At 34.2% G+C, this 25,665-nt stretch overlaps 1 protein-coding gene across 4 annotated transcripts; it reads left to right on the top strand.

Annotated features, from left to right (window-relative positions):
* Positions 1-1,974: 1,974 nt before the first annotated feature.
* LOC124415834 (dynactin subunit 1) lies at positions 1,975-22,666 on the top strand. 4 transcript variants are annotated; one of them, XM_046896508.1, is made up of 21 exons: positions 1,975-2,077; positions 2,251-2,437; positions 2,619-2,776; positions 4,323-4,355; positions 4,794-4,853; positions 6,227-6,371; positions 7,697-7,759; positions 9,767-9,910; positions 10,031-10,168; positions 10,659-10,898; positions 15,084-15,335; positions 15,585-15,701; positions 16,046-16,289; positions 16,432-16,714; positions 16,887-17,311; positions 18,154-18,387; positions 18,561-18,858; positions 19,089-19,284; positions 20,586-20,969; positions 21,619-21,780; positions 21,983-22,666. In XM_046896508.1, the coding sequence occupies exons 2-21, from the start codon at positions 2,270-2,272 to the stop codon at positions 22,199-22,201; spliced, it is 3,963 nt and encodes a 1,320-aa protein (XP_046752464.1). In that variant the 5' UTR covers positions 1,975-2,077; positions 2,251-2,269; the 3' UTR covers positions 22,202-22,666. The 4 variants fall into 4 exon arrangements, with proteins under 4 accessions (XP_046752464.1, XP_046752472.1, XP_046752480.1 ...); XM_046896516.1 differs by lacking the exon at positions 4,323-4,355; XM_046896524.1 differs by lacking the exon at positions 7,697-7,759.
* The last annotated feature ends 2,999 nt before the right edge of the window (positions 22,667-25,665 follow it).

Here is a 25,665-nt window from a genome sequence, read left to right as displayed (position 1 = left end):
ATTTGTAGAGAAAGGACAACTATTGAAATTATAAAGTCCATTATCTATAATGAATCACCGAAGATGATTGATGGTGATGATAAAACGTGAGTTGGACCAGTAGTGGTTGAAGTAAAGGATCTGGTGAAATAATAATCATTTATTTATTTCGCATTTGTACAGTCTTCGTAGGTTTAACTTTTTCAGGAAATTAATGAACGTCTGGGAAAAATTCAAACTTTTTGCTGAAGAGTATTTATTTATTCATTTATTCAAAAGTTCAAACGGCGCGAGCCCAAAATATCATGACATTATAACAACATGGCGCTCACTCAAACACAAAATTTATGCAAAATGATAACACAAAGTGAAATTCATTCATATTTGTATAAAAGGATCGATATATTTCTAAGTATGTTTAAAATTTCATTTTTGGTAACATGTAAAAATAGTAAAAAACTATATACGTTTGTGAAAACTGTTCAATGATACTCATGAAATTAGCCGAATTATAGAAATTACAAAGAGTAGCTCGGAGAGCGCGGTCCAGTTGCGTGCTCAACATCAACACACAACAACATTCTATTACTTCGCGTCGAACGACAAAAAGACCCATTTATGGACCTGGGTTGGCTTATTAACTGGTAAGTATCAGTAATTTCATTTAAGCCTCATTGAGCCTCGAAGGATATAACATAAAAACTATTTAAACGTTTTTTTTTTTCGAAACTATGTTTTTCAAATCGGCAGCCACGATATCTCGATAACAATTGACGAATTGAGCTTAGATTTGACATGCACCTTTATTAGACTGCTTTTCAACCTTAATGGCAGTATTGAGTTGAATAATTTTCATTGTTTTTTATATAACTCGTGCACTGGTCAGAAACCTAGGAAAAAATGATCATCGAAGATTATCGTCTGCCGCCGTTTTGTGATTTTTTTTTCATCTTGTACTAACCGTCACAACACTCTCTGATTTAGAACTACTCATCTCTGTTCTAATATGATTGGTTTTTTTCAGATTCATACAACGTCCGCCACACTGGCTGCCGATTAATTAGAGGCGTTTCCGCGTGCCGTTATAAACAAGCGTACAAAAGTACGTGATAATAAAAAACTTTTTTTTTTTAATTTGTAGTTATTCTTGAAGGATCGATAGATGAATATGTGTCAACAATTTAAGAAAGAAAACACGAACGTATTAGGACTTATTCCATTCTAAAAATCGCCTTCAAGACAGTACTCTAGAGAACAATATTCCCTTAAGGCAAAGGAGTAAACTTTGCATTTGAGAGAACTGAGTTGTACCATAATTTTTTTTTTGAGAATTTTACACTATTCATAATCTTGTAAAAGGTAAAATTGAAGGGGTGCATGCAAGAAGAAATAGAAATTTCTGGATCAAATATCTCCCAAATCTGCAACCATAGAGGTCTATGGCCCACAGGTTTTTAATAGGTCAGCATGCATAATAAACTGTTCAAATCTTAGCAAATCCACTAACTCTATGTGATGTTCGAATAACGTGCCAATAATTCGATTAGTGAGGAAATATTTTCTTCTTATTTGACATCAAAATTGAGCGGGGATTTACCATTTTTTTTGTCATTTTGTGGATGAAAACTACGGAATTTGTTATGCGTCAATGTTCTATTAAACGTCGTAATTCAACAAACTTTTAAACTGCAGTATCTCCGAAAACCTTCTGAAATATCAGGAAAAACGGAAATCTTATTATGAATGCGATTTTAATTTATAAATGCATAACCCTCCGAAAATTTTCTCCATAATAATGCTGAGGCTATCTAGCTTGCTCAGAAATTCACGTAGTATTTTTACGATTCGATATCGCTTTACAATTTACAGATTATCAACTACGATCGTAAGTATTCTGTTCGTTCGAATGTAAATTCAAAAGCGGAAATGCACTTGATTGTAATTCACAACGAATCAGGCGCTAGTATTCGAGTCACGTGATCATAATGACGTTATTCTTAAGATGGCCGTCAAACTGTCACATTATTGCGGTCGTTGACAGTATAGTCTTGTCGTAACAGTTACACTCCTAACGTTGAAGTTACTTATATTCCATGAGGTACGATCAATTGAATTATTTGAATATTATTTAGAAATTTAATGCATAAATTTATTCATCGTATTTATGTAAAAAGAAAATCTTTCACCGTCGTAGGTGTAATTGTTACATGTGTCGCGATTATCCTTATTTATTGTATATCACTTATCGATATCGTGCTTTCAGGCTTTCAGCGTTATAAATTAGTGGAAAATGTCGTACAAAAACGGTCAACGTGTTGAAGTCATTGGCAAGGATTGTCAGGGTGTAATCGCGTACATCGGTCACCCTTCGTTCGCTACTGGAAAATGGATTGGAGTTATCCTCGACGAACCTAAAGGGAAAAATAATGGCACTGTCAAAGGACAATCCTATTTTCAAGTAAGCAGTTTACATACTTTTCATTATAGTCCAGAGATACATCATTTCAAATAAGACACTTAAACATTTGTATTTAATAGTCGTCGAATGCGATAGAGAGCTAGCCTTGATCTCGAGTATGTAGCGAAGCAATTATTTTGCTTATTTGGCTCTGAATTTAAAAACTTAAATATACTTCTAGTGCAGGGAGAATCATGGGATGTTTGTTCGGCAAACGCAGCTGATTCTGCTCGATGAGTCTGGTAATCGAACGGAACCGGCAAGTCCCTCTTCAGCCGGTAGTGCGCCAACGACTCCTGATGATAGCGGGGCTGCTAGAGCAAGGAGTCGTCTGAACAGGTGAACAGATTGTTTCATTAATTGAGTCACTGCATACATTATTCGCCATAGAAGAGCTTGATATACTCTGCACTTATAATGTTAACATCTGATTTTTGCATATATGGAAACTTTACAAGCTGCAGATTATTTATACGAATAATATGAGTAAAGCATTAGTCGTCTGTTATCTTAACATAAATAGAGTGAATAAGAAATCAGGTAGTCACAAAATTAGAAGAAACTTGCAACTTTCCCATGGAGAACGTGAATGGAATGATTCTTATGGAAATTTTTGTGAAGATGTGAAACACGATTTGATATATAATTTACTTATTGGATATCACATTTCATTTGTGAGGTTAAAGTTCGTATCATTAAGACAATGATGTATTATTTGATGAAAGATTGTTGTCTTGCGACTTTAGGAATGTCTAATTCAATAATTTAAACTTTTCATATTCAATATTCATAAACCATTGCTAAAGATGAATGGCATTCATGGTGCGAATTAAGTGTTAGGAAAAGAGAAAAAACTGTTTAAAAAATCACCAACATTGTTATTTGTACCAATGATAATGAATACGTGTGAACAAACAACGTCCCTACTATTTAATACAAAAGAATCTGACCAAATTCTAATAACACAAGCTAAAATATCAATAATTTATTAACGTTTTATAATTAGAACGTTCCAAATAATTAAACTCTGGCATTTTTAAGCTTATTTCTTTGATCATAGAAATGTCCAGCGATTGCATGAAGTTCATTTTGCATATGGTCATTTCCAGAGTGGATAAGATCAGATGCGTGCAAGTATGGTGGTTCAACAGTTGTTTATCAACAATTACATTTGCACGGTATAATTACACTATAATATAAGATTTCCCGAATTTATTTTTGACAACTTGTGGGAATATAGTAGGCGAGCAAAACGAGACCAAATGTATCATTGTCGAATGAGAAATAAGTTTGATCATTTTGAACGTTTCAATTATAAAACCTTTTCTCAAATTGTTGATATCTAAGCTGGTCTTATTCGAATTTTCTCAGGTTCACCAACGATTTTTTAACTTTTCCTAACATTTTATTTAGAAGATTAGGGCGATTCATCCCTAAAAAAAATATGAATGCTTAAATTTTTGAAACTTAACTCCTCCAAACTTATGTTAAAATTTTAAAATGGTGATTTTTGATCCAAAGTTTTATTATGCTAATGTTACTAATTTCAACCTCGTATTCCATTTTGAATATTTTGATAAGCCTTGACCATAAATATTTATTTACTTTACAGTCATCTGTGAAGCACTTGATTTACCTTAAAATTTTTTTTTATCCTGATTAATATTTACTTATGACATTTTATTTGATCATGGCGATAGAATCATTCCTTTTCTGTTTACAATAACAGACATCCAAATAAAACCAATTTGTGTCCAGCACATCATAAGTAAATTTTTTTATGAGGTATTTGATAAATATAATGAAACCTTCATTGAACAATGTTGTCAATATTTCAAATTCTTGTCAATTAAAGCATAAGTTCTGAATAATGTTTTCATGCTAGCATCAGCATGCGTCGACGGAATGAACCAACTGCGTAAGTTACAATACGAATAAATTCCATCCCGCACAAGGCCCTTAAATGATAGATTAATATTATTCAATCATTCAATTAGTTAATCACTGTCTATGGAAAATGCATCTTGATAATATTTTCTACAATTTTTCCAAAACTAAAGAGAATCCGTAGTATTTCGTGATTGCCATCACTATACAAAGGTTTGAGATTTTCTGTTGGTTTGCTGTAATGACCCTTATCATACAAATTGAGTTTTCAATATAGAAACTAAATTGCCTTGATCTGGTGTACTGATCAATAATATTTTATAAGACGTGTTTTCTCACCTTTAACATCGTTTGAGAAACAAAGGAAAATTTCACATGATTAATTTTAAGATCTTCTGATAATATAACGTGAATCAAACAAATAATGCTTAATTACACTGCTGGATCTTGAAATGCTGCTTATTAAAAGTGTTAGGAGAAAAACATCTCCGGCGCAATCGACACGCCAGCGACCGGACAAGCTGACAGGGTAAGGATAACATCCAAATCAAACGTGGTAACTAATTGTGTAATTATTCGTATTGACGTGCTTAAGACTATTCAACTGTCCATATATGCTATTATTCCCACCACTGCAGAATATTGTGTTACCTGTAGGCTAAGCGCAGAACTAAAATTATGTTTCTAACATTGTACTAGGGCTCTAATATTATAACACATATGCTATTACCCAATGTTTCAGATCATGTCTCATGACCTCTTGGTCGTCAGTGAACACCATCGTTTGTGAAAGAAAAAAATTTAGTTTACTTTCCATGCACAAGATTTCAATATCAATCATTGGTTATTGTATATTTATTATTAATAGCACATGAATGCGTTTCAAAATTTAATAAACTGGAAACACTGAACCATTAGTCCAACTAAATCCAAAATAATAGTTCTATCTTCCGCATTTAGAAACACGCACAAAGCTTATAAAATAGTGAAAACTGGTTTTCTAATCACAATATATGCAATTAGTTTGATCTTCCAAAATATTGACTTCCAATTCTATATCCCTGTGCATGCCGATTGCTAAAAATAAGTTTCATCCCTTTGAGCACCGCTATTGTGTACTTGCTAGTATTAGCACCACTTCTATGCACTTTGTAACATAACTTGTTCACGTGAGCCATGTGGCATTCTTCTCTAGCAGTAGAGACACGTCTGTGTATAATCATTTAGGACATTGAGCTATAATTTTTATACACAAATATCTCTTATCGCTAACTACTAGAGCACAAAAATTGAGGAGAACAGATTGTCTTCAAATTCGATTCCTTTTAACCCAATAACAAAATTATTTACAGAGCTCAAATCTTGATTCGATCTGTCATGAAGTGAATAAAAACTCAAAGCTTGAAGAAACCAAATTTCTTGCTTTTCAACTAAAACTCATTTAGTTTAAGAGCATATTGTCAGTATCTTTATCAAACGATCAGATCAAAATAGCGGAAGGAAATTGTTTCACTCATCCTGTACTACCATTTTCAATACAATATTAAAATAAATTTAAAATAAATTATTACAGAAGAAATAATTTCTCACTGACGTTTAAATTGACTATTATTACGTAAATGTTATATTATTAGTACTATTTCAGGTTTTGAACTATTGTGAGGATGTTTAGAGTCGTGTGAGAGAGGGTCACCCTCGAGTTCAGCAATGAATAAATGATCACGCAAAACAAATAACGCTTCAAATAATTCAGCACTTAAGTAGTAATAAATACTGTAAACTGCATTTCGACAATGCAATGAAACAAGCACAGATGGAGATATCTATGTTGCATTTCCTCATTCGTATGTTGCCAAAAAAAGTTGAAGCTTACGATTGTACTTTCTTTGTGGATCCATACAGTTCACGTCTGTCTCTGGGAGGAAGCAAAACACAGCTCAGCGCTCCGAGCACCGAAAGTCTCACCGGATCACAACATGAGCGCAAAGAGGTCGGGGAATCACACATACCAGCACCAACATCTACAAAGCGCGCATCTTTCATAGAGGTAGATGGTAAAATATTGTATTACGCGTTGTAGGTCGGATAATATGCTCAGTTTCTATTGAAATTATTATTGATATTTTTATTTTTTATTGTTGTTAGCAGAAAAACTCATAAGATGAGCATTTATTTCACACCAAGTTTTTTTTGTGATACGTATAAACAGGTGTTCACTGTATTCTTTGGGGTCATCGTGTACTTTGGTAGTTATTGAAATTTTTCTTCGGACCGACTGTGATTATTTGCTGTTTAGAACTCCAACCGATGTACTGACTGTATGAACATGTGATTATTTTGTCAGACGGATCATTACGTGTAAACTTTGATGATTAAGGAAGATATAGATTTAGTTACATTATAGTGATGTTTTGGAAAAGTTGTTTTCTTATTTTAGGACCAACGAAAAAATTCTCTAATGTCAATGAAGGATCAGGCTTTCATACAAATTTCAGTTACTCAATCGTCAGCAATTGACGATAATTATATAGAAATGAACAACTTGAGTATGTTTTGGGGAAATCTGCAGTTGTCATTCGTTACAAAAGGTGAAAAGTTTCAACTATCAATGGATCTATGGCATCTATCAGATATTTTTGTCAATAGAAATTTGTGATCCACTTCTTTCTTTGTCGATATGGTACACACTTTTTTTCTAAAGAGGAAGGAGATTACAACATCGTTAACAATAAATTCAGAAGTTTACGACAGTAAAACCAACCAAAATCGAGCTTCTATTTTAAAGCGACTAATTACAACCCTACCAAAACTGAACTTTTCCCATTTGCCATCTCACACAGTATCGTCTACCTGATATGAAACTGACAGCCACCTGTCAGGGTATTGAAGATTCCATCGGTTTATTACCGTATTTTTCATTAATTATGATATACATCGTGAAGCATGGGTAATGAGATTTAAAAAAAGATACTAATAATTATACCTAAACTTTCATTCACACATTATATTCTCTGTGCATAATTTATAGTGGATCAAGAAATAATCAATTTACTTGGTGACGGATATAAAGCATACAATTTCTTTAAATGTTATTTTTACCTCAGGTGGATACTATTTACTGTCCTGAATATTTTAATACATAATATGTAATATATACATATATATTGTATGTATATGTACATAATCTATATACATATATGTATATATTACAAAGGCAAAACACACACTGTTTGCTAATGGCACTGTACATCTCCGATGACAAGTGACGAAGGACAGGATATTACTCGCTGTTTTGGAAATCGAATGTCAATACTAGGTGTAATGATGGTATCTAATAAGGGATTCATATGGGAATGCACGTACGTGTTTCAGAAGTCCCCTAGCACGAGCTCGCCTCCGGGCAAAAAGCCAAAGGCCCAAGATGATCAGAATAATGTAATTAATAATATTCAATAATTCTAATATCTCAGTTTTAATTACCTCTGGTCTCGTGCTTCTTGTGATAGCTGTTTGTTGATCATTACCTCTCACATAACATTCCATAAAAATTGGTAACATACATTATGACTCACTCTTAATTAACAATTATTCGTAGATTCTTTCCATCCTCTACGTTCCCATTGTCATATATCAGCCATTGCTTATTTGACTGCGTTCTGTGATGCTTAGAGAATTTCATATAGGTCAGGTTTCCTTCAGTGAAAAATTAAAAAGATGAATTCCACAATGTATTTAATTCACGGCATAAAATTCTGTCACAGTACGTCGCTGCACTCGAGTTGAGCTGAGATCATGAAGATTTATTTATTCAACCTTATCACAATATAACATTTTAGTTTCATATTATTTAGTATGTCATTTTTAGCGAACCAGTTCGTTGTTTGCATTCGAACAACCTCTTATGATCCTTCTATCGAGAAAGGAGATAACGAGTCCGTAGGATCTGGAGAAACGACACACCGAAAGTTCTGACTCTAGACATCCCTTTAAACGATCAAGTTAATTGATTAATCATATTAGTTTAGAAATTCTTAGAATCAATAGAACGAATTTAGATGTAGTTACAACTGTTCTTGGTGTCTGTCGTTAACTTAATCTCATATAATTAATTTAACAAATACTAACTTTGTTGGGTGTACACAACAACACTATAATACACAGTTTTGGTATCAATCAATGGGGTACGTTTTTAAATTAGTGCAGCCCGTGAATTATTCAGAAATCTGTGTACCATTTAAGCCTGTTTATCGGTGTAATATTTTTTATATTTAATGGTAACAACTGAAATTACTCGGCGCAAAAATACAGCACGTTGCATGGGTTGCACCTATCATATTATGGCAAAGAGTGCTACCGTCAGATACATTTTACATATAAACATACATCGCTAATTTTCTCGACAATGAGTAACACCAACCGAAGCTACTCAAATGAAATATACATTGCAAAGATTATTGCAGATATAATTTTTTATTACAATGAATTTCATCCGATTCAAAATTGAATAATACTTGCATAAATGATGAAAAATGTGCGATCATTTCTGCCGATAATCAATTGAGGACTTATCTGTACTAATGTAAAGTTCCAATTTATTTTCCATGTGGTTATATTAGAGCTTTATGGGACTGTTCATTGTTTATTATGTTTTATATGTCCAAGGAATACGTTATCGATTCGATTTTTCAATTAGAAGAATTGATGATTGATAAAAATCCAATATACCTCTACTTGAAACTTTGAAAACCCGCGTAGGTTGCTTTTATGCAAGGATTTTTGCGCTTTTATTACTGGTAACAGATCAAGTTTCACATAAATTACTACAATGTGTTATTGCAATAAATTCTGGAAACGAAGTAGCAGAGCATTTTCTGTTTTGTATTAATTAATCTTTCCAGAATCGATGATCTTGTTTACGTTTTGTAGATAATTTTGTCTCATTGAACTAAACGTAATATTATTACTGTTGATCTATTTCAAAGCCATGTTATTGCAGATTTCAATAGGTTTTTGGTATGTTTACACAGACTAGTTAAAAATTCACAATTGTGAGAAACGTAGAAAAACTTTCAGACACGAGTAGAAATAATCGGAAGTTGGTTAAGAAGGAATTGAATTGAAAGGTATACATAAGCGTTTTGCATATAATGGCGAACATAATTCAATCGACAATGAGCAAAATATGCAAAATGATGATTGAAAATTGTTGTACAATATCATAAAAGATTTGATCCATCTCATTTAAACAACAATATTCTGTTTTCTTGCCCTTTAGATCAATATGGTAAATAAAATCCTTCTCTTCGTCTTTTCTTTCAAAAATCCTACAAATATGCCAATTTTGAATAGTATCGTTCATTGGTTGCATTAATAATAAAAAAGACCCCTGTCTACAATTAATACATCTTGTTCTCATAAACATTTTTTTTTTTTTTAATACAGACAGGTTTCGTTGAGACGTTAAAGCCACAATTTGTGCCAGGACAGGCAATCGCAAGCCAATCAGTGACGACGCTGGGCAGTGCTATTGAAGAGAAATTGTCACATATGCAGATGATGCAAGAAAATGATAATCTTAAAGCCCAGGTATTCGACTCGTTTCACAATTCTAAGCACAATTATTCAAATTGTAAAGTTTTTATCTCAATCAGCAAAAAATCGCCTTCGCTTTGATTTCTTGATAATAATTAGAAACCTGCCCTGTAGGTGCGCGATCTAAATGAGAAATTGGAGACTCTACGAATGAAGCGTCTCCAAGAAAAGGAGAAGATGAAGGATTATGAAAAGACCAAGTTGCAGTTGGATCAACTAATTGAGTTCAAGACCAAAGTGATGGAGAGTCAGGTAAGAGAAAGTATAAATTGATAAGGTCGATAAGGCACATCTATGAAAGAAAATATAGTTAAATCAAAAAGAATGATAGAATGGAAATCAACCAATTTTAAAATCCATTTTCAATTAATCCCGTAACATGGAAGCTGCGATTAATTCTGTAATAATTTCTTGATGATGTATTTTGAGAATTCAGCCACCATTTTTACAATATAGAAATAGGAATTTGACTTTATTACAGCTGTTACACTCGAGTATCGTAGAGAACAAATTTGTTTTTGAATTTACTGTGAGTGAGCCAGCATTGCAGCTCACTATTTGAATCTTTTTATCATATCACAGCATGCAATTATAATATCACTGGAGTATTTTACATACTCAGTAATTACTTACTCTTCATTTCTTTCAGAAAGGTATTCCTTGCTTATAGCTATGGAATATGTAGTTTATCCGTAAGTTTGTTATATTCTTTAATTATTATAATCGCAGCTTCTGATTTTAGGCTAGTCTGCAGAGACAACTTCAGTGGGCACGGCAAGAAACTCGCGATGCTCAAGCTGCGAGGGATCAGCACCAAGAAGAGATGGCAGACCTTGTAGAAACTGTAGAAATGGCTACACTGGATAAAGAAATGGCTGAAGAGAAAGCGGAGACTCTGCAAATAGAATTGGATCAAGCAAAAGAAAAGCTTGAAGAGCTGACCTTGGATTTGGAAATTTTGCGCGCCGAGATATCTGACAAGGTAGATATTTGAATGTGAAATTTGAAAAGTGGCATGTGTGCTTGTACATATTTTTTTATGTTTTTCATTCCGAGTTACATGGACTTAAGTTTTCCTCCTATATTTCTTCAACTTCAACCTTACTCTCTACGTGCTTACTCTACTTTCATTCTAAAACTGGCGGCTCGCTTACCTTTTTCTCTTATCTATTTCTCTGCCTTTGTCCCTTATAATCTACTTTTTCATTCCATGCTATCTTTGCCTTATTCTCTACATCTGTCTCGCTCTGCATCAATCAGCTTTATGTCCTTACTTGGCTTTAATATTCAAGCATGAATGGGTCGGAGAGTCTGAATCAAATGTTAGAAAACGAGAATAAACGCCCTAAAAAATGTCTGGCAATGTTAGTTTCACCAATGATAATGATCACAAAACGTGTTGAGATATCAACAATTCGTTGAAACGTTTTATAATTACGACGTTCATAATAATTAAACTCTGGAGTTTTTGATCCGATTCTATTTTTTTCTGGCTCATTCTGCTCCCTGATTAAGTCCCCATACATTTTCTGAAAAACATTAAGGAAAACTTATATGATAGTAAAGTAATAGCATGCAAATGTAATTCTTGATGAACATCAGTTGCACAAATCTATTTTTGTCCGTTCTAGAGATAATTGTTCGTCAAATTTTTTCAAACAATCTCTGAAAATCTGTATGGTGAACAGAATGAATTCAAAAACATTGAAATCAGATTAAAAACACCAAAGTTTGATCATCTTGCAAAATCTTTTCTCAAATTGTCAATACTTTAACTTGTATTTTGCAAATTTGGGTTCATTTATTTTTATTACATAGTAGAGATGTTATTTCAGGTCTTTCCTTTGCTTTCTCTCTTTCGCGTCTTTCGTACCAAGTGTTCTTTGCTTTCATCTACATATGCCCTCTTTTCTTTCTCTCATTTTCTTTGCCTCCGATCTCATACCTTCTCTTCATCTTCTATAACTTCTGCCACTTTCCTACCAACTGGGTTCTCCTGTAGTAGACTTTTACTGAGTTTCTTTCCCTTCCATCTCTCGGCTATATTTTTGTTTTTATTGCATGTCTCTTTCGTTTCCACTTTAGGTTCTCTACCGCCTTCTGTCTCTCTTTTAATTTTAATTTTTTCAGTTACAGTAGACCTTTGATCACCCGAATGTCAGTTATCGAATTATCGATTATCTGAATGATGATTTGGTTTGTCCAAATGTTTAGTTATCCGAACAACTGTGCCTTACATAGTCAAATATATAGTGAAGTATAACAATTTTCTTCTAATATATCCGATGATTCGTAGTTTTGTAATTTATTACGTGATTTCATATATATTTTATCGAATTTACAAGATAAATCATGCAATAAATTAAACACTTTCCAGAATCTTTACGAAAATTGAGTATATTATAAAAAACATTGTGAGAAAAACTTCCTTCTCGAGTGTCGTATGCTGTTTCGTACCGTTTCAGAGTAATTTTGAGGTCATATAGTACTCGTAGCTTCACTCATCGAGCAAACAGCCCCTTTTACTTCCTATATTAAATAAACAAACAAACGGAAAGGATTCAATTTTCGAAGGCGAATCGCTCTTTTGTTGCGGAATTCAGGAAAGTTACTCATATCCCGAAAATCGTCAATAAAATGTGTGATTTTTTGACACGTGTTAGTATTCCTACATCTCCCGCATTTCATTGGCTAAAAATTGAATATCTGTGGTACTTTGCGCAATTCCGAAAAGGATGTGGAGTAAAATGAGCCATTGCAAGACTGTTTTCATGCATTATTGATATCGCTAGATAAAAACTGGGAATTACAACAATTTCCTTGGTTGGCTAAAATGAAGACAGTTCTTCGCTGATAACGCGATAAATATTAGATTTGCGAAAATTTTGCAAAATATCTTTTTCGTAGAGTATCATATTTTCTACAAAATAGTTATAGGAATTTTTCTTATCATATGTATATAGTTTCAAAGTAACTGATAGTTTTCTTCAAAAATTTTTCATTGCATGCATTTTTCCATACAAAAATTCGACTGCTTGGCGGGGCGTATTAAGAGTTATCGGACGAGTTCGGTGTTGCGGCCAATTTTTTTTCTATAACGTGTGTCCATGAGGAAAGTGCGCATCTTATACGCGTGCGTCAAATCGTTCGAATTTTATTGGCCGACAGTTACCACGTGATTGAGGAGCCGACGCAATACCAATCGTGACTGTCAGAAAATGTCCCTAGTAGTTCACCGTTAGCTGTGGGCTCCTAGGGACATTTTCTGACAGTCGCATTGGTATTGCGTCGGCTCCTCAATCACGTGGTAACTATCGGCCAATAAAATTCGAACGATTTGACGCACGCGCACAAAGTGCGCACTTTCCTCATGGACACACGATATATTGTCTTCTGGGATGACATTATATTGAAGACACTGATATATAACACCATGTTTCACACGCACATAGGATGGTTTGTTTATCAATATAGGCACCTATATCGTGAATGTTCACCAAGCCTTTCACGTTCCATATGATGATGTCGAGTTGACACCCTAGTGTACTTGTGCCACGCATATGTGTGTGCACGAAGGTGGCCGAAAGACTTTGAAGTTGCGCGGGTATTTCAATTTGCCATGTGTTTACTTTCCTGCGAATCCACGTGTCCTCCAGAATGCGTCTTGTTTTCATGTTTCACGTTTATTTATGTCTTTCGGGATTCGATAGTTCGTTGTATATAATTCGTTGACTGCTGAAGAATTCGTGTACCCGAAAAGTTTTCAATCTAGTTTTCGTCTAACTATTGAGAAGTACTGACTTCAATTTGATTATGACATTATGAGCGCTCTGTACTCAAAGATTACGTTTTTTCTTTGTGGGCCTTTGGGATCCACAAATCAGGTATAATTGATACACGTTTATTAGAGTTTACATAGTGACAATGAGAGGAATAAAGTCCTTTTTTCCGTAGTTTGTGCCTTACTGCTCTGCTTGAAGTACTACTGTAGCAATTAAGAGATAATTTGGTGACAGAATTCTCGTTTTTTTTTATCGTGTTGTTCATGGGGTGCATTAAAAAAAAAATCGCGATCTCCCTATATTCTCTCGACTACTCTTGAGACTGTTCACCGATTCATAAACGCGAAAAAATAATGAAAAAAACAAGCAGATTTGAGCTGACCATGAGCCAGCCTTTGAATTTCCCGGTTAAAAACCAATTTCGAACTGACATGATTATAACAACAACAACAACAACAACAACAACAACAACAACAACAACAACAACAACAACAACAACAACAACAACAATAATAAAAACATTGAAAATCTGACCTTGGTTTCGTGATTAGCGACCCAAAAAACCTCGCGATACCAATTTTCATTCGAATCCGTTTATCTGTTCTTATTATTATTTAAATAACCCGAAATCTGCTGAACCGTTAAAATCCAATATCTAATCCTAAAGAAATTAATAAAATTGAGTAACAAGGCCAGGTCGTGATTTATGTTAGCATTTTTGTTCTTTGATAAACGACATACATATATATTTGTGCAGTTTTTGCTGATGATGCGAAGATGTTTTATTTCATCATGCACCCCAATGATGAAATCTTATTTCAAAGTGATCTTGACAACATTCTTAATCGGTTCAGGTAAAACGGCTTTCTCATGAATATAGAAAAACGTTTTTGCATAACTATTGACAAGAAAGTTCCTCAACTCGACGTCAGTGAAATTATCAGAAAGCAGACATTTACTAGAGATATTCACGATTCCTGTAATATACTACATATATTGTGGGTATATCCCGTTGAATACTAAATAAATAAATAAGTAAACGAATAAATAAATACATGAATAAATGAAAATATTGATTGACGTATTGAACAGTTGTAGCAACTAAATATCAAGCGGTGCATCTGCTTTGTCATGGAAATTGGAAATTTTCCTACACTATTGTCATTTAGTTTTTCAAATAAATATTCAAGGGTTCATTTATTTGTGTTATTAGCGTTTTTACAATTTTTAGACTTTCGCCTCGTTCCACAGTATGGTTCAGAATCCGAATTTTGTTCCCTGTTTGTGTTAATTCTGCAACTATTGTAGATTATACACCGCATAATAAAAAATGTTGATCATTTTCATGTTTAATTATTTTGTATAACGGGACTATTTTATCATAGACTGGAGGTGGCGCGGCTGGATCTGGGCCATCTACTTATGAAATAAAACAACTGGAACAGCAGAACAGTCGACTAAGGGAAACTTTAGTCCGCATGCGAGATCTTTCAGCACATGAAAAACATGAGTTTCAAAAACTGCAAAAGGATTTGGATCAAAAGAAATCTGAAATTCTCGAATTGGGGCGTACTAAAGAGAAACTGTCGTCGCGCGTGGAAGAAATGGAACACCAGATTGCCGATCTCCAGGAACAGGTAAGCATTTTGTCGGGAATTTTCCCTAAATTTGGTATACTTTTTATCAAAAAAGAACAATTGCAGTGATGCCGTTGAATGATACGTCAATCAGTTGAATTCATTCAGTTATTGCTAAATTAAGATTTCCGGAATGTGGTTAACACGTAAGATTTGTTTTTAGCACTTGATATTTATTTATAAAGTGTATAGAGAATCAGAAGGTTGTAGAGTTGATCGCTTGTATTTTTTACATCCATTTTATAACAGGTTGATGCAGCACTTGGTGCGGAAGAGATGGTGGAGGTTCTGGGTGAGCGTAAAATGGTTCTTGAGGAGAAAGTTGCTGAATTAGAAGAAGCAGTGGCTGACTTAGAAGCACTGCAGGTACTGAAATGTTCAATGTGGAACTATTTTCTTATATTCTATTTCTACATTCAATTTTATGTTTTCCAGCATTTATTTGTCTGTGTAATGTAAGTTCAAAATGTGCTTATATTAAAACCTTGGCTCCGTGCCAACCACTCTCAAATGGATCAATAACATCACATTGTGCTCAGCAGAGTTAACATTGAGCATTAGGTATCTCCATAGAATGGATTAGGTGATTCTATGTGCTTTGTGTAAAATTTTTGCACAAAGTAAAACACATTTTGACACGTAAATGATTCGTATTTTTATGTGAAACGTAAAAAAACAATAAATCTTTAATAATATTATTTTTTCTAAAGGATATGTCGGACCAGTTGGCTGAGTCTTCTAAGGAATTGGAGCTAGAATTACGCGAAGAATTGGATTTAGCAGTGGGAGCTACACGTGATGCTCAACGTCATCGTGATGCTGCATTGGAAACACTCGCAGATCGAGAATTGACAATTACAAAGTTTCGAGATTTGACGCAGCAGCTACAGGAACAATGTCTACAGTTACAGCAGCGATTGCAGACCACTGAATCCACCAAGTCAGGCACACGAGGTAATACGTGAGAAAATGGTAAAAAAAACTTGGTTAACAATAAGCTGGTAATCAAAACAAAAGATGCTCTGAAAATATGGTTTCTCGGCTTTGTTTTTATTCAGAAAAACATTAATTAAAACTTCGGGTTCCTGAATTATAGGAGCAGAACAACAACTTGCGGAGATATTAGACTTCCAGAAGACGTTTGCAGAGACACGAGCACAAACTAAGGCTGTTGATCTTGAACTGCGACGTCTGGATGTCGAGGAGGCCAGATCTCATGTTCGTTATTTGCTTGCATTTATGCCACCACAATTTTTAGCACGTGGCGGTGATCATGATGCCATATTGACGCTTCTTCTTATACCGAGAATGACCCGAAAAACGGAAATATTAATTTCCCAAGTACGAGACAAGTATCAACCAATTAATAAAATTGACAGGTACAGTCATCTTTATTTTTAGCTCAGCTAATTACTAATAGGATAAACAGTATAAATAGTACTTATGAGAATCTTTTGAAATTCGCTGGTTTAGTATCGAGGTATATAATACTAGTAAAAACTCGTTTCTAAAAAAATTTTATAGGCATTTCCATTTTCTTGTCTTTTTTAGGGCATCGGTCGTGAAAGGACATTCAGTGGCACAGTACAGCTTTAGATCACGTCTGTGTTCTCATATGTATGCTCTTCAGGGTGCTCTTGGAAGTTTCGATTCTGCATTGAACATGTGCAGTTCTGAAACATTGCTAAAAGTTGGTGTCGCATATCCCGAAATGGCAGCCCAAGAAAAGTCTCTTGACTCACTTATTGAACTAGCAAAACGTGACCAATTGGATGAAAATTTACCAATGGATGCAATAGAAAAATGTAGTGGCTACTTTACAACGATGTTTTCAATTCTATTTGGAGAAGATCTAATGGCTAATCAAGCTAGGCTTGTTACCGATGGAACACGAACATTGGCAAACGCTTGTGATGCTATTGCAACTGATGCCTCTGCTATCAAAGCCCTTATAGATGGTGAAGGGGGTGATATAGGTTTGTATTTAATTCATTAACATCTTATATTGCATAGAGACGATATATGAATGTAGTAGAGCCGTCAGGCGTTACTCTGGATCAACGGTACGCAAATCAGCCTTCAACTCCAAATTTTTCCCTGCTGAGTAGTTTCCGGGCTCTCAAATACATTTAAAGACCTTTGAAATATATGTTCGAGGCAGATAAGGTCGATAAAATGGGTTATCATTACCGGGATACAGTATTTAATTGTTGGAAGTTGTTAGTTTTCAATGCTTTTACCATGGAATAAAAAATCTTGATTATCCAGAATTTCTAAAGTCAGGTTCAAGACGTATGATTAGTGGTGTGGTTTGTTTCGTCTGGAAGATAAATGTCAATGTTCCCGTTGGATATTTGTTTAGAAGAAAAGTTTCACGTCTGAGACATGACCAATTCATAATAGCTGATAATATTTTCCAATCACACGTGGCCTTGAAAGTTGAGCAACATGTATGTACATTACATATTTACATTAAACGTAATAAGATAATCAACGAGAGAAAATTATGTGGTCAACACGAATCAAAGTACCTAATTAACACTCTGTACAATCTCACAGCTTAAATCTTTTGTGACACTCTTATTCGTATTCAACTTTCACGCTCGAATAATAACGATTGATAGTCATTTGATTGACAATTTAAGATTAAGAGTTATCTGACACAGTTTGTTAGAAGTATTTTAGTACTACTAGATTTCAGGTTGAATTTGGACACATATGAACTTCGAAACGAAAGTTTGTGATAGCAAAAGATTCACAGCAAGATCATACGAGATCCGCATCTTAATTTTTCATGATGTATTCAATTGAATTTCAGGTCTGCTCTGTCAGCATGCAGAAACAGTCTGTGAAGTGATTCAACAGCATCTTAAGGCAGCCAGAAGACGAGTACCCCGTGATCAGATAACTTCTATTGTTTCGAATGTCAATTTAGGATTGGACAAAGACTGGCCTGAACAATTATCCACCTGTATTCAACATTCTGTTAAAGTAATGAAGACACTCCAAGATTTACTGAAGAATGCTTTACAAGCAGTCGTCACCAGTGGTGGTAAGTATGTTATTCAAGTTTGTTTGACTGCATATGCAGATATCCTATTAAGACATTTGCTGCAACATACACAACAGGGTGAGAACTGTTACATGGCTGCTGACATGACGTTGAAAATTTATAAATTTATTGTCAGTATTTTTATTGTCTGGTTGTTTTTCCTCTCCTGTTAGATTTGGATGCTGGATTAACTGCGGAAAAGTTGAAAGATATGGCAGCAATGTCAAGTGAAAAAATTTATGATACAGAAGATTTAGGACCAGTTGCTACACTAAAGTCTAGTTTGACAGTAATACAACAAATGGCTGCCAATCTCGCACAACGAATGGCTGAATGCGAGAACGAATTGGCTATGGCTAACCAGATTCCCCAACAACAACAGGGAGTCGAAGGTGGGGAAGTGTTGACACCTATTTTGCAGCGGGCTCACGCCACTAAAAAAGAATCTGAAGAAACTAAGATACTTAGCAGGTACCTTCAACTTTCAATATTCCGCTTTTTTCACTCAAAGCAGTTCTAAACGTAATTTACAAAAACGGGTTGAACAAAGGGTCCAATACTAAACACTAAAAATTATTTATATGTCTATAGAGTGGAAAGAAACAAATTGAATTGTCACTTGATTGACTTTGTTGAATTAATTCCAAGTCAGTTGTTGGTTATTTCTTTTTGATTACTTATATGTTGGATTTTGTGAGCAGAAAACTTGAATCGAGAGAAGGTGATCTTCGTGAAGCGAGGCTTGTACTCAGGGAAAAGCAGGAAGAGCTATCTGAAATGATATTGAGGAAGGAGTTGGCTGAGAAGCGATTAGCGACTCAACAACATGAAAATGAATTAAACATGGAAAAAGTAAAAAGAAAGTTGGAAGAAGCACAAAATCAACTCAAGAGAAAGGTTTGTTTTATGACTAATTGTAACCCTTCCATAATTAAGGGGGTAAAAGCGAGTAGAAAGCTAAAAAAATTTGTGGATTTTGTGACTTTTTGTCTCGACAATTATTTATTCAATTCGACCAGAGTTTTTCTTTATTCGACTCCTATCGAGGTACATTACAAAGTTTCTCTATGAAAATTTATCCCCACTAAGCATTTGGATCTTCTATCATACAGGTACAAACCCTTAGATTAATTTTGATACATTCAAAGCCACTGCTGACCCCTGTTTCGCAGAGTCAACAAGTAGTAGAATCATAGTTATTTTTCTTCTTTCTGAGCGTTTTTGAAATCATGTTGCATATTGATTCAGAAGCAGCCAACTCGTGTTTGAACATTGCATCATACGTGATGTAAAGTATTGGTTTATATGCTGCTAGATTCTTGAGCCTACACAAGATTTTCATGCCTTAATCTGGTGTCCATCATTTATATAGCATGAATCTTGTATTTATTTCGTATAAGTTAGATGTTTTAGGACAAGAAACTAGGTACACTTTTAGAATAGTGAAATGGATACTCGAATTTTATTTTGGATCCAAGTCCGTGAGTAGAGATTTTTGCCACTTTCATTCTATTTCCAGCACTATTTGCATTTCACGTGTTCACTAATAACCGTAAAAATAAATTTCAGAAAAACTTAATTGATGTTGTATTTTACGTTTGTTTTTATGTTACATGCATTTATAAATTTTTCTGCTAACGAACTAAAATCTTTTCGTGTATTTAATGTTGATATTGATTTATCAGATACCTTTTTTTTCAAGTTCCTACGATAGTATTGATATTTTGCTCACCGTAAACAATTTTTGCAGTTCCATATTATGGCTTAGATTTTAAAAAAATTGAAATTCATGCTTACTGTTGCATAGTTAACGTCACAATGCCTTTCATTTCTCTTCGAAAAACCTGGTATAATCCAAAGGGATTGTAGGATAATTAGTCGAGTATATTAGCTCTGATAGATTTTCACAATTCTTGAATCCGAGCTCTTTCCCTTTACACAATGTGAATTTTGCTGTTTGAGGACAATGCGATCATATTTTGGGCGTTGATGCTTTCTCCTAAAACGCTGTCGGATTCATGAATCGGCGTAAAACGTTTGTGGCAAAATCTTTTTCTTTTATAAAAATCAACTTGGATATTGTTCGTTATATACCCTAAGTCTTACATAAATGTCTTATTCAATGCAACTTGAAGTTTTAAACTTTGTTGTATTGGATTCACATACCCTATTTTCATAGTTTCTATTGTTACTAACAGGAGAAGGAGTTTGAAGAGACGATGGATCATTTGCAAACAGATATTGACAGCTTAGAAAATGAAAGGGGACAGCTTAAAGAGAAGCTTAAGTCTTATGGAAAGAAATCAACAACTGTTGCTGCCACCAGTTCTGAAAGTGTTGCCAGTACTGTAGGCATTTCGGGTGCACCAGCTAGTGCACCACTGGAGAATAAATTCCTACTGCAAGAAGTGAATGCATTGAGGGAAGCATTGGCTACGGAGCACAGACACAAAACCAAATTACTAGCAGACTCTCTCCAACAAAAACTGAGCGCTCTTCCACTTTTGCCTGTGGTGGCAAAACAAAAAGCTGTAGATTCAAAGTTAGAAGAGTTGCAGTTGAAAAAGAATAATCTCCTCAAGGTAAGAATATACACGAAAATATCATCAGACCCAAATATAAGAGGCACCCTTAATTTTTTCTATTCCTTTGGGGTAAAGTAGATGATTTTCTTATGCTTCAAAATACAAGTTAGTTTATAATCAAACGTAAAATTCATTGCCTAGCATTGAAAACCGGTGTATGTTAGACATAGTAGTTCGGATAAGCAGTAATTCGGATAATTGAAGTTTGAATAATCGACGTTCTACTGTATTGTCAACTCTTAAAGGCTGTTCTTGTTCACTTTACTACCACATCCGTGTATCTAGTAAGGTACAAAAATATTTTAAATATAAATAGAAATTTGCTAAGTGGTTTAGATGGTATCAATTTTTATAACATATAAGTCTTGGATGATTGTAGACTAGACGCTAGACGCTGTTGTCAAGTCCAATAAGGCGACTGTAAAAGTTTAAAAAAATTAAAAAACTTGAAATTCAGACATTTACAGTAAGAACAGAGTATAAACGTTACTGGTTTACACCATTGACTTGATTATTCGAAAAAAAATTAGGTATAGTTTAGTAAAAAATATTTTTCACTTTTTATTGAACTATGAATTATGACTGTTCACTCATATCATGAATGTTGGGTAACTCGTAAAGCCAAAACGTTTATTTTTGTACATAGGAAGTGCAACATGCAATGCTATTCCCGGTTGTACCTGATTTGACTCGTAAACGGGATATCAATAGGGAAGGAACTATTTTGGAGAAGGCAAGTCCTGCCTATCAATTGTTACATCGGCAACTAGTAGTCAAGCAACTTGGAGACCGCGCCGAACAACTAGCGGTGAGTTTCAATTTGATGATATGTTTAATGGTAAAATTTGAATGTTCCATGGTGTTATAAAAAAGTCACCTCCGGAAAAATTGTGTCCAAAGTGGAGTTGATGTTACAGCGGTCAGGATCGGTTGATTTATTACTATTACTCAGCATTTTCAGTTGTATTTTGATCAATATAAATGTTCGAAAAAAATATTTTGATATACAGAGTGAAGTACGCGAGGAGGCAGTGAAGAGGAGGCTAGGCGGTAGAGCGGAAGCAGATTTTGCAGTATTTCCAAGTCTAGAGATGGCGGCAGCAATGGCAGGTCACGATCATCTGATGGCAGCTAAAATAAAGATTCCCCACAATGGTCCCTCGCAAAACCAAACTCTAAACTTAGGTGTTCAGGAGCTAAGGAAAATACACTCTCTTCTTTGCTATTAGCCAAGCTCGCTTATCAATTGACTGTATTTTTTAGATAGTAAATAGCTAGTCTTTACATGCTTTGACTGCAAATGAGAGACCAATGCACACAAATATAATTTTATTGTAAGCCAAATTTTTGTCAGCATTTATGTCCTATAACAAGTAGATAAATTACAATATCAGATTCACTTGAAATCACACTGGAGTGAAACAAAAACTTATACGTTACAGGCGATTTATGCGTTGCTGAACGTAAGACTTAGGTGAGAGGGAGCCGTTTATGCGGACGACAGTTAGAACGACTGCGTTAATCACAATGTTGTTCAGCAACGAATAAATGGCCCTGTATGATATCTTTACTTCAAGATTTGCGAGTGATCAGCAATTCTACTGAGTTCAACACTAAGTCTCTCCTGCTTGCAGGCTGCACAAACATAAAAGCTTTAGCAACTAATTATTGAACGCGGTTTCCGTTGTCGATTAAGTTAATCCATATTATATTATAAGTAAAGTTATAAAGTATATGTCTTGTAATGATTTTTCTTCTTTTCTTTAACTGCTCTTCATGCTGGTCAAAAAGTAGTTTCATATAAAGAAGATTTATTTTTTGCCGTTAACGTAATCTCTTCACTATATACTTGTCTAATAACCGATGTATGGATATAAGAACAGATCAAACAGAAAAATAACAAAAAATCAAAATGTTTGCTACAGAACCGGATAAAATACAGTACGTACAATATCAGCTTACATAAACAGATCAACAAACTTGGAATTCTTGGAAACGTGAAAAATTGCTGTTGCTTCGAACTCCTTTGCTCAGTTGCTGGTGTAAGAAAGACTCAGTGCACACTTTGAAAGTACAAGTCATTTGCTTGAAGCATGTGCAATTCTCCTTTTATCACAGCATTTCTCTTTAACACAGTTTGCCTTTACCCTCTATCTCTCTATTATATTCATTTGTTACAGTCTATAACTCTCTAATTCTCTTACGAAGGAATATCTTTTAATTTTGAAACATTACTTCATGAACCTTGGAGCGTCTATGTATCAGAAGTAACATTCATAATGACGAGCTGAATGAAAAACATGATGTAAAAACGGTTTTTTTGTGGTTAATAGTTTTTCCACCCCAGCAAGTATATTGATTGCTCCGTATTACTCTGTTGGTATCATTTACGACAATCAACTTTCTAAACACGAACCTTCAATTATTCAGATAGCAAATGCTAAGCACGATCATTCAGTGTTCCATTTCTCATTACATTTATGAAAATAATTTATTGTAGAGTAATTGTTGAGAAAATTTCTTTTTCGAACTGAAATTTTCTGCGTTTTCAGCCTGATGACTGGTGCACCAAAGCTGTAAGACTTGTAAAAACACACTCCTATATCAGAATGTCCCGATATACTAACATAAATGATAAATTGCATCTTTTATCTTGTTTTATTTCCTAGCCACCTCTTTATTTATCTAATTCTGAGCACTGGCGATGAATTGAAGTCTCAAATATTTACAGTTTGGTAAATAATAGCGGAACTCCTGAAACTTTCTGAACGTTCATTGCCAAAATATGACCTGACATGTTTTTCTTCTACATGGTATTCGAACAAACTAGTATGATGATGTGTTTATATTAGTAGTGTGCTCAATCGCCATTGTTGTCTCTAATCTTTATGTCCAAGTATTCCTGCTTTCCGTATGCTTATGAGACAACATAGCATTCTTTATAGTACAGCTAGGCCATTTGAAGCCACCAGCACATAAATGGATTCGGATGCTTGCATGCGATAAGTTTATGCCTTTATTCATTAATTTTGTTTATTTTTGCCGCAAAGTCAATAAAGGATTATTCTGTAATAAGCCCATATCCAGATTATCAAGCTAATCATGGATGGTTTTTGTTACTTCATATCGCATCATCCTCTTCTATCTACTTTCTCAAGATATTTGTCTTCAACAATTTCTAGTTACAATTTTCGCTGAACACGCATTTTTTCAAGTAACGTACCATCACGTTAGATGACCTAATTATCAGTCAAACGATTTTTATTTGATTTTTACCGCCCCTAGTTTAGAAGTTAGAGGGGGTAGTAGTAACAAACCCTGTAACGTATATGGGAATGCCCATTATTGAGAGATAAAATTTGAAATTTGTTTGCATTTTTGTCCACGATGGGGTTGTAAATGGCTCAAACATACAGAATATTATCATTACAAAGTCGATTAAAATATGTTTGCAATTAGTGATACGTTTATTTATAATATCTGATAATTTTACAGTTTAATTCAGAAGAATAAACATATTTTTCGTTCCAGTCCATCTGGAAGATTCAATGCTATTCTCATCAAAATAGGAAATCCAATATCAAACAGAGCTTGAAGTAACTGTAACGAATCATTATTTGTTTGAACCCCTATTTTGTATTCCAATATCAAGTTACTCACTGTTAGTATTTAAATTCACTGCGGGAATTGGTTAGCTCCGACTTATCATTACAATATATACTTTCATTATTACTTATTCAGTATTTTAGAGTGGAGTGTCACTGTAATCTGACACTTCAGGGTATTTTCTGATGAAAATGAACATCGTCACTTTACTTCCTGAGCTCAAGAGCAAACCTCTAGCAACTGCCAGAGGCTAAGAACTTATATAGCTCCAAGTTAATTCTCCAATTTTAATGAATTCTGCTCGAGTTTTCCACGGATTGTCTACCGGAACAAATTCACCCAGTAATTCCAAAAAACACCTTTCAATCACCAAATACTCTTGAGCAACTTCAAATGCTGTTTACGATGCGAGGTGATGTCACATTTTCTGCTTCTCAATGATTTCTGCTGATTTCCAATGATTGCCAAATTACTGTAAAATCAATATATCTAGTCGCATGAGTAATCTTCTTAGCACGATGAATGTTGCTTCTTTAGATAGTGTAGGAATATTCTTGACGGTACTAACAACCAAATACCTTAGAATTTAAAAAACCGCGAAAAAAACACAGAAATCGAGTATGTATTGTACACAGATTTGTTGATAGTCAATTAAATTTAGATATCAGGAAATATACGGGAGAACGGAGAAGTGGTAAAATTATCTGAAAGGATAATCAGACACATAGTACAATATTGAATTGTTATCAGTATTCTGTTCTTTTATTTACGGAGAGAAAGGGAGCAATAAACCTTCAATATTTATGAAATAACTCATATCTTAGTTACTCTCATATTTTTATAATATACCAGATAGTATCATGTGCATGTATTATTAATTTATTAATTAACTTATCACGCATAATACATTTACACATTTCCCACTCACTCATCCATTCGTTTGTTCATTAATTATTATTTATTTTCAATTTTCTCCTTATTATTATAATAATAAACACGTGCTTCCTTGAGCGTGGTTTTCATTTTTTTGTTTCTTAATTTTTAAATTGTTCTGTGAATTGTCGGGCCTATTGCATTCAGACTCTCA

The sequence above is a fragment of the Diprion similis genome, chromosome 1, assembly GCF_021155765.1.
Source record: "Diprion similis isolate iyDipSimi1 chromosome 1, iyDipSimi1.1, whole genome shotgun sequence".
Classification (NCBI taxonomy): domain Eukaryota; kingdom Metazoa; phylum Arthropoda; class Insecta; order Hymenoptera; family Diprionidae; genus Diprion; species Diprion similis.
Note: the sequence above shows the minus strand (reverse complement) of the source record. Positions and strands in the feature narration are given on the sequence as shown.

Excerpts from the sequence above, each read along its gene's own strand:
- LOC124415834 (XM_046896508.1), top strand. The coding sequence starts at position 2,270 with ATGTCGTACAAAAACGGTCAACGTGTTGAAGTCATTGGCAAGGATTGT. Across the intron at positions 2,777-4,322 it reads GCAAGGAGTCGTCTGAACAG|CATCAGCATGCGTCGACGGA; the intron begins GTGAACAGATTG and ends TTTTCATGCTAG. Across the intron at positions 17,312-18,153 it reads TGGTGAAGGGGGTGATATAG|GTCTGCTCTGTCAGCATGCA; the intron begins GTTTGTATTTAA and ends ATTGAATTTCAG.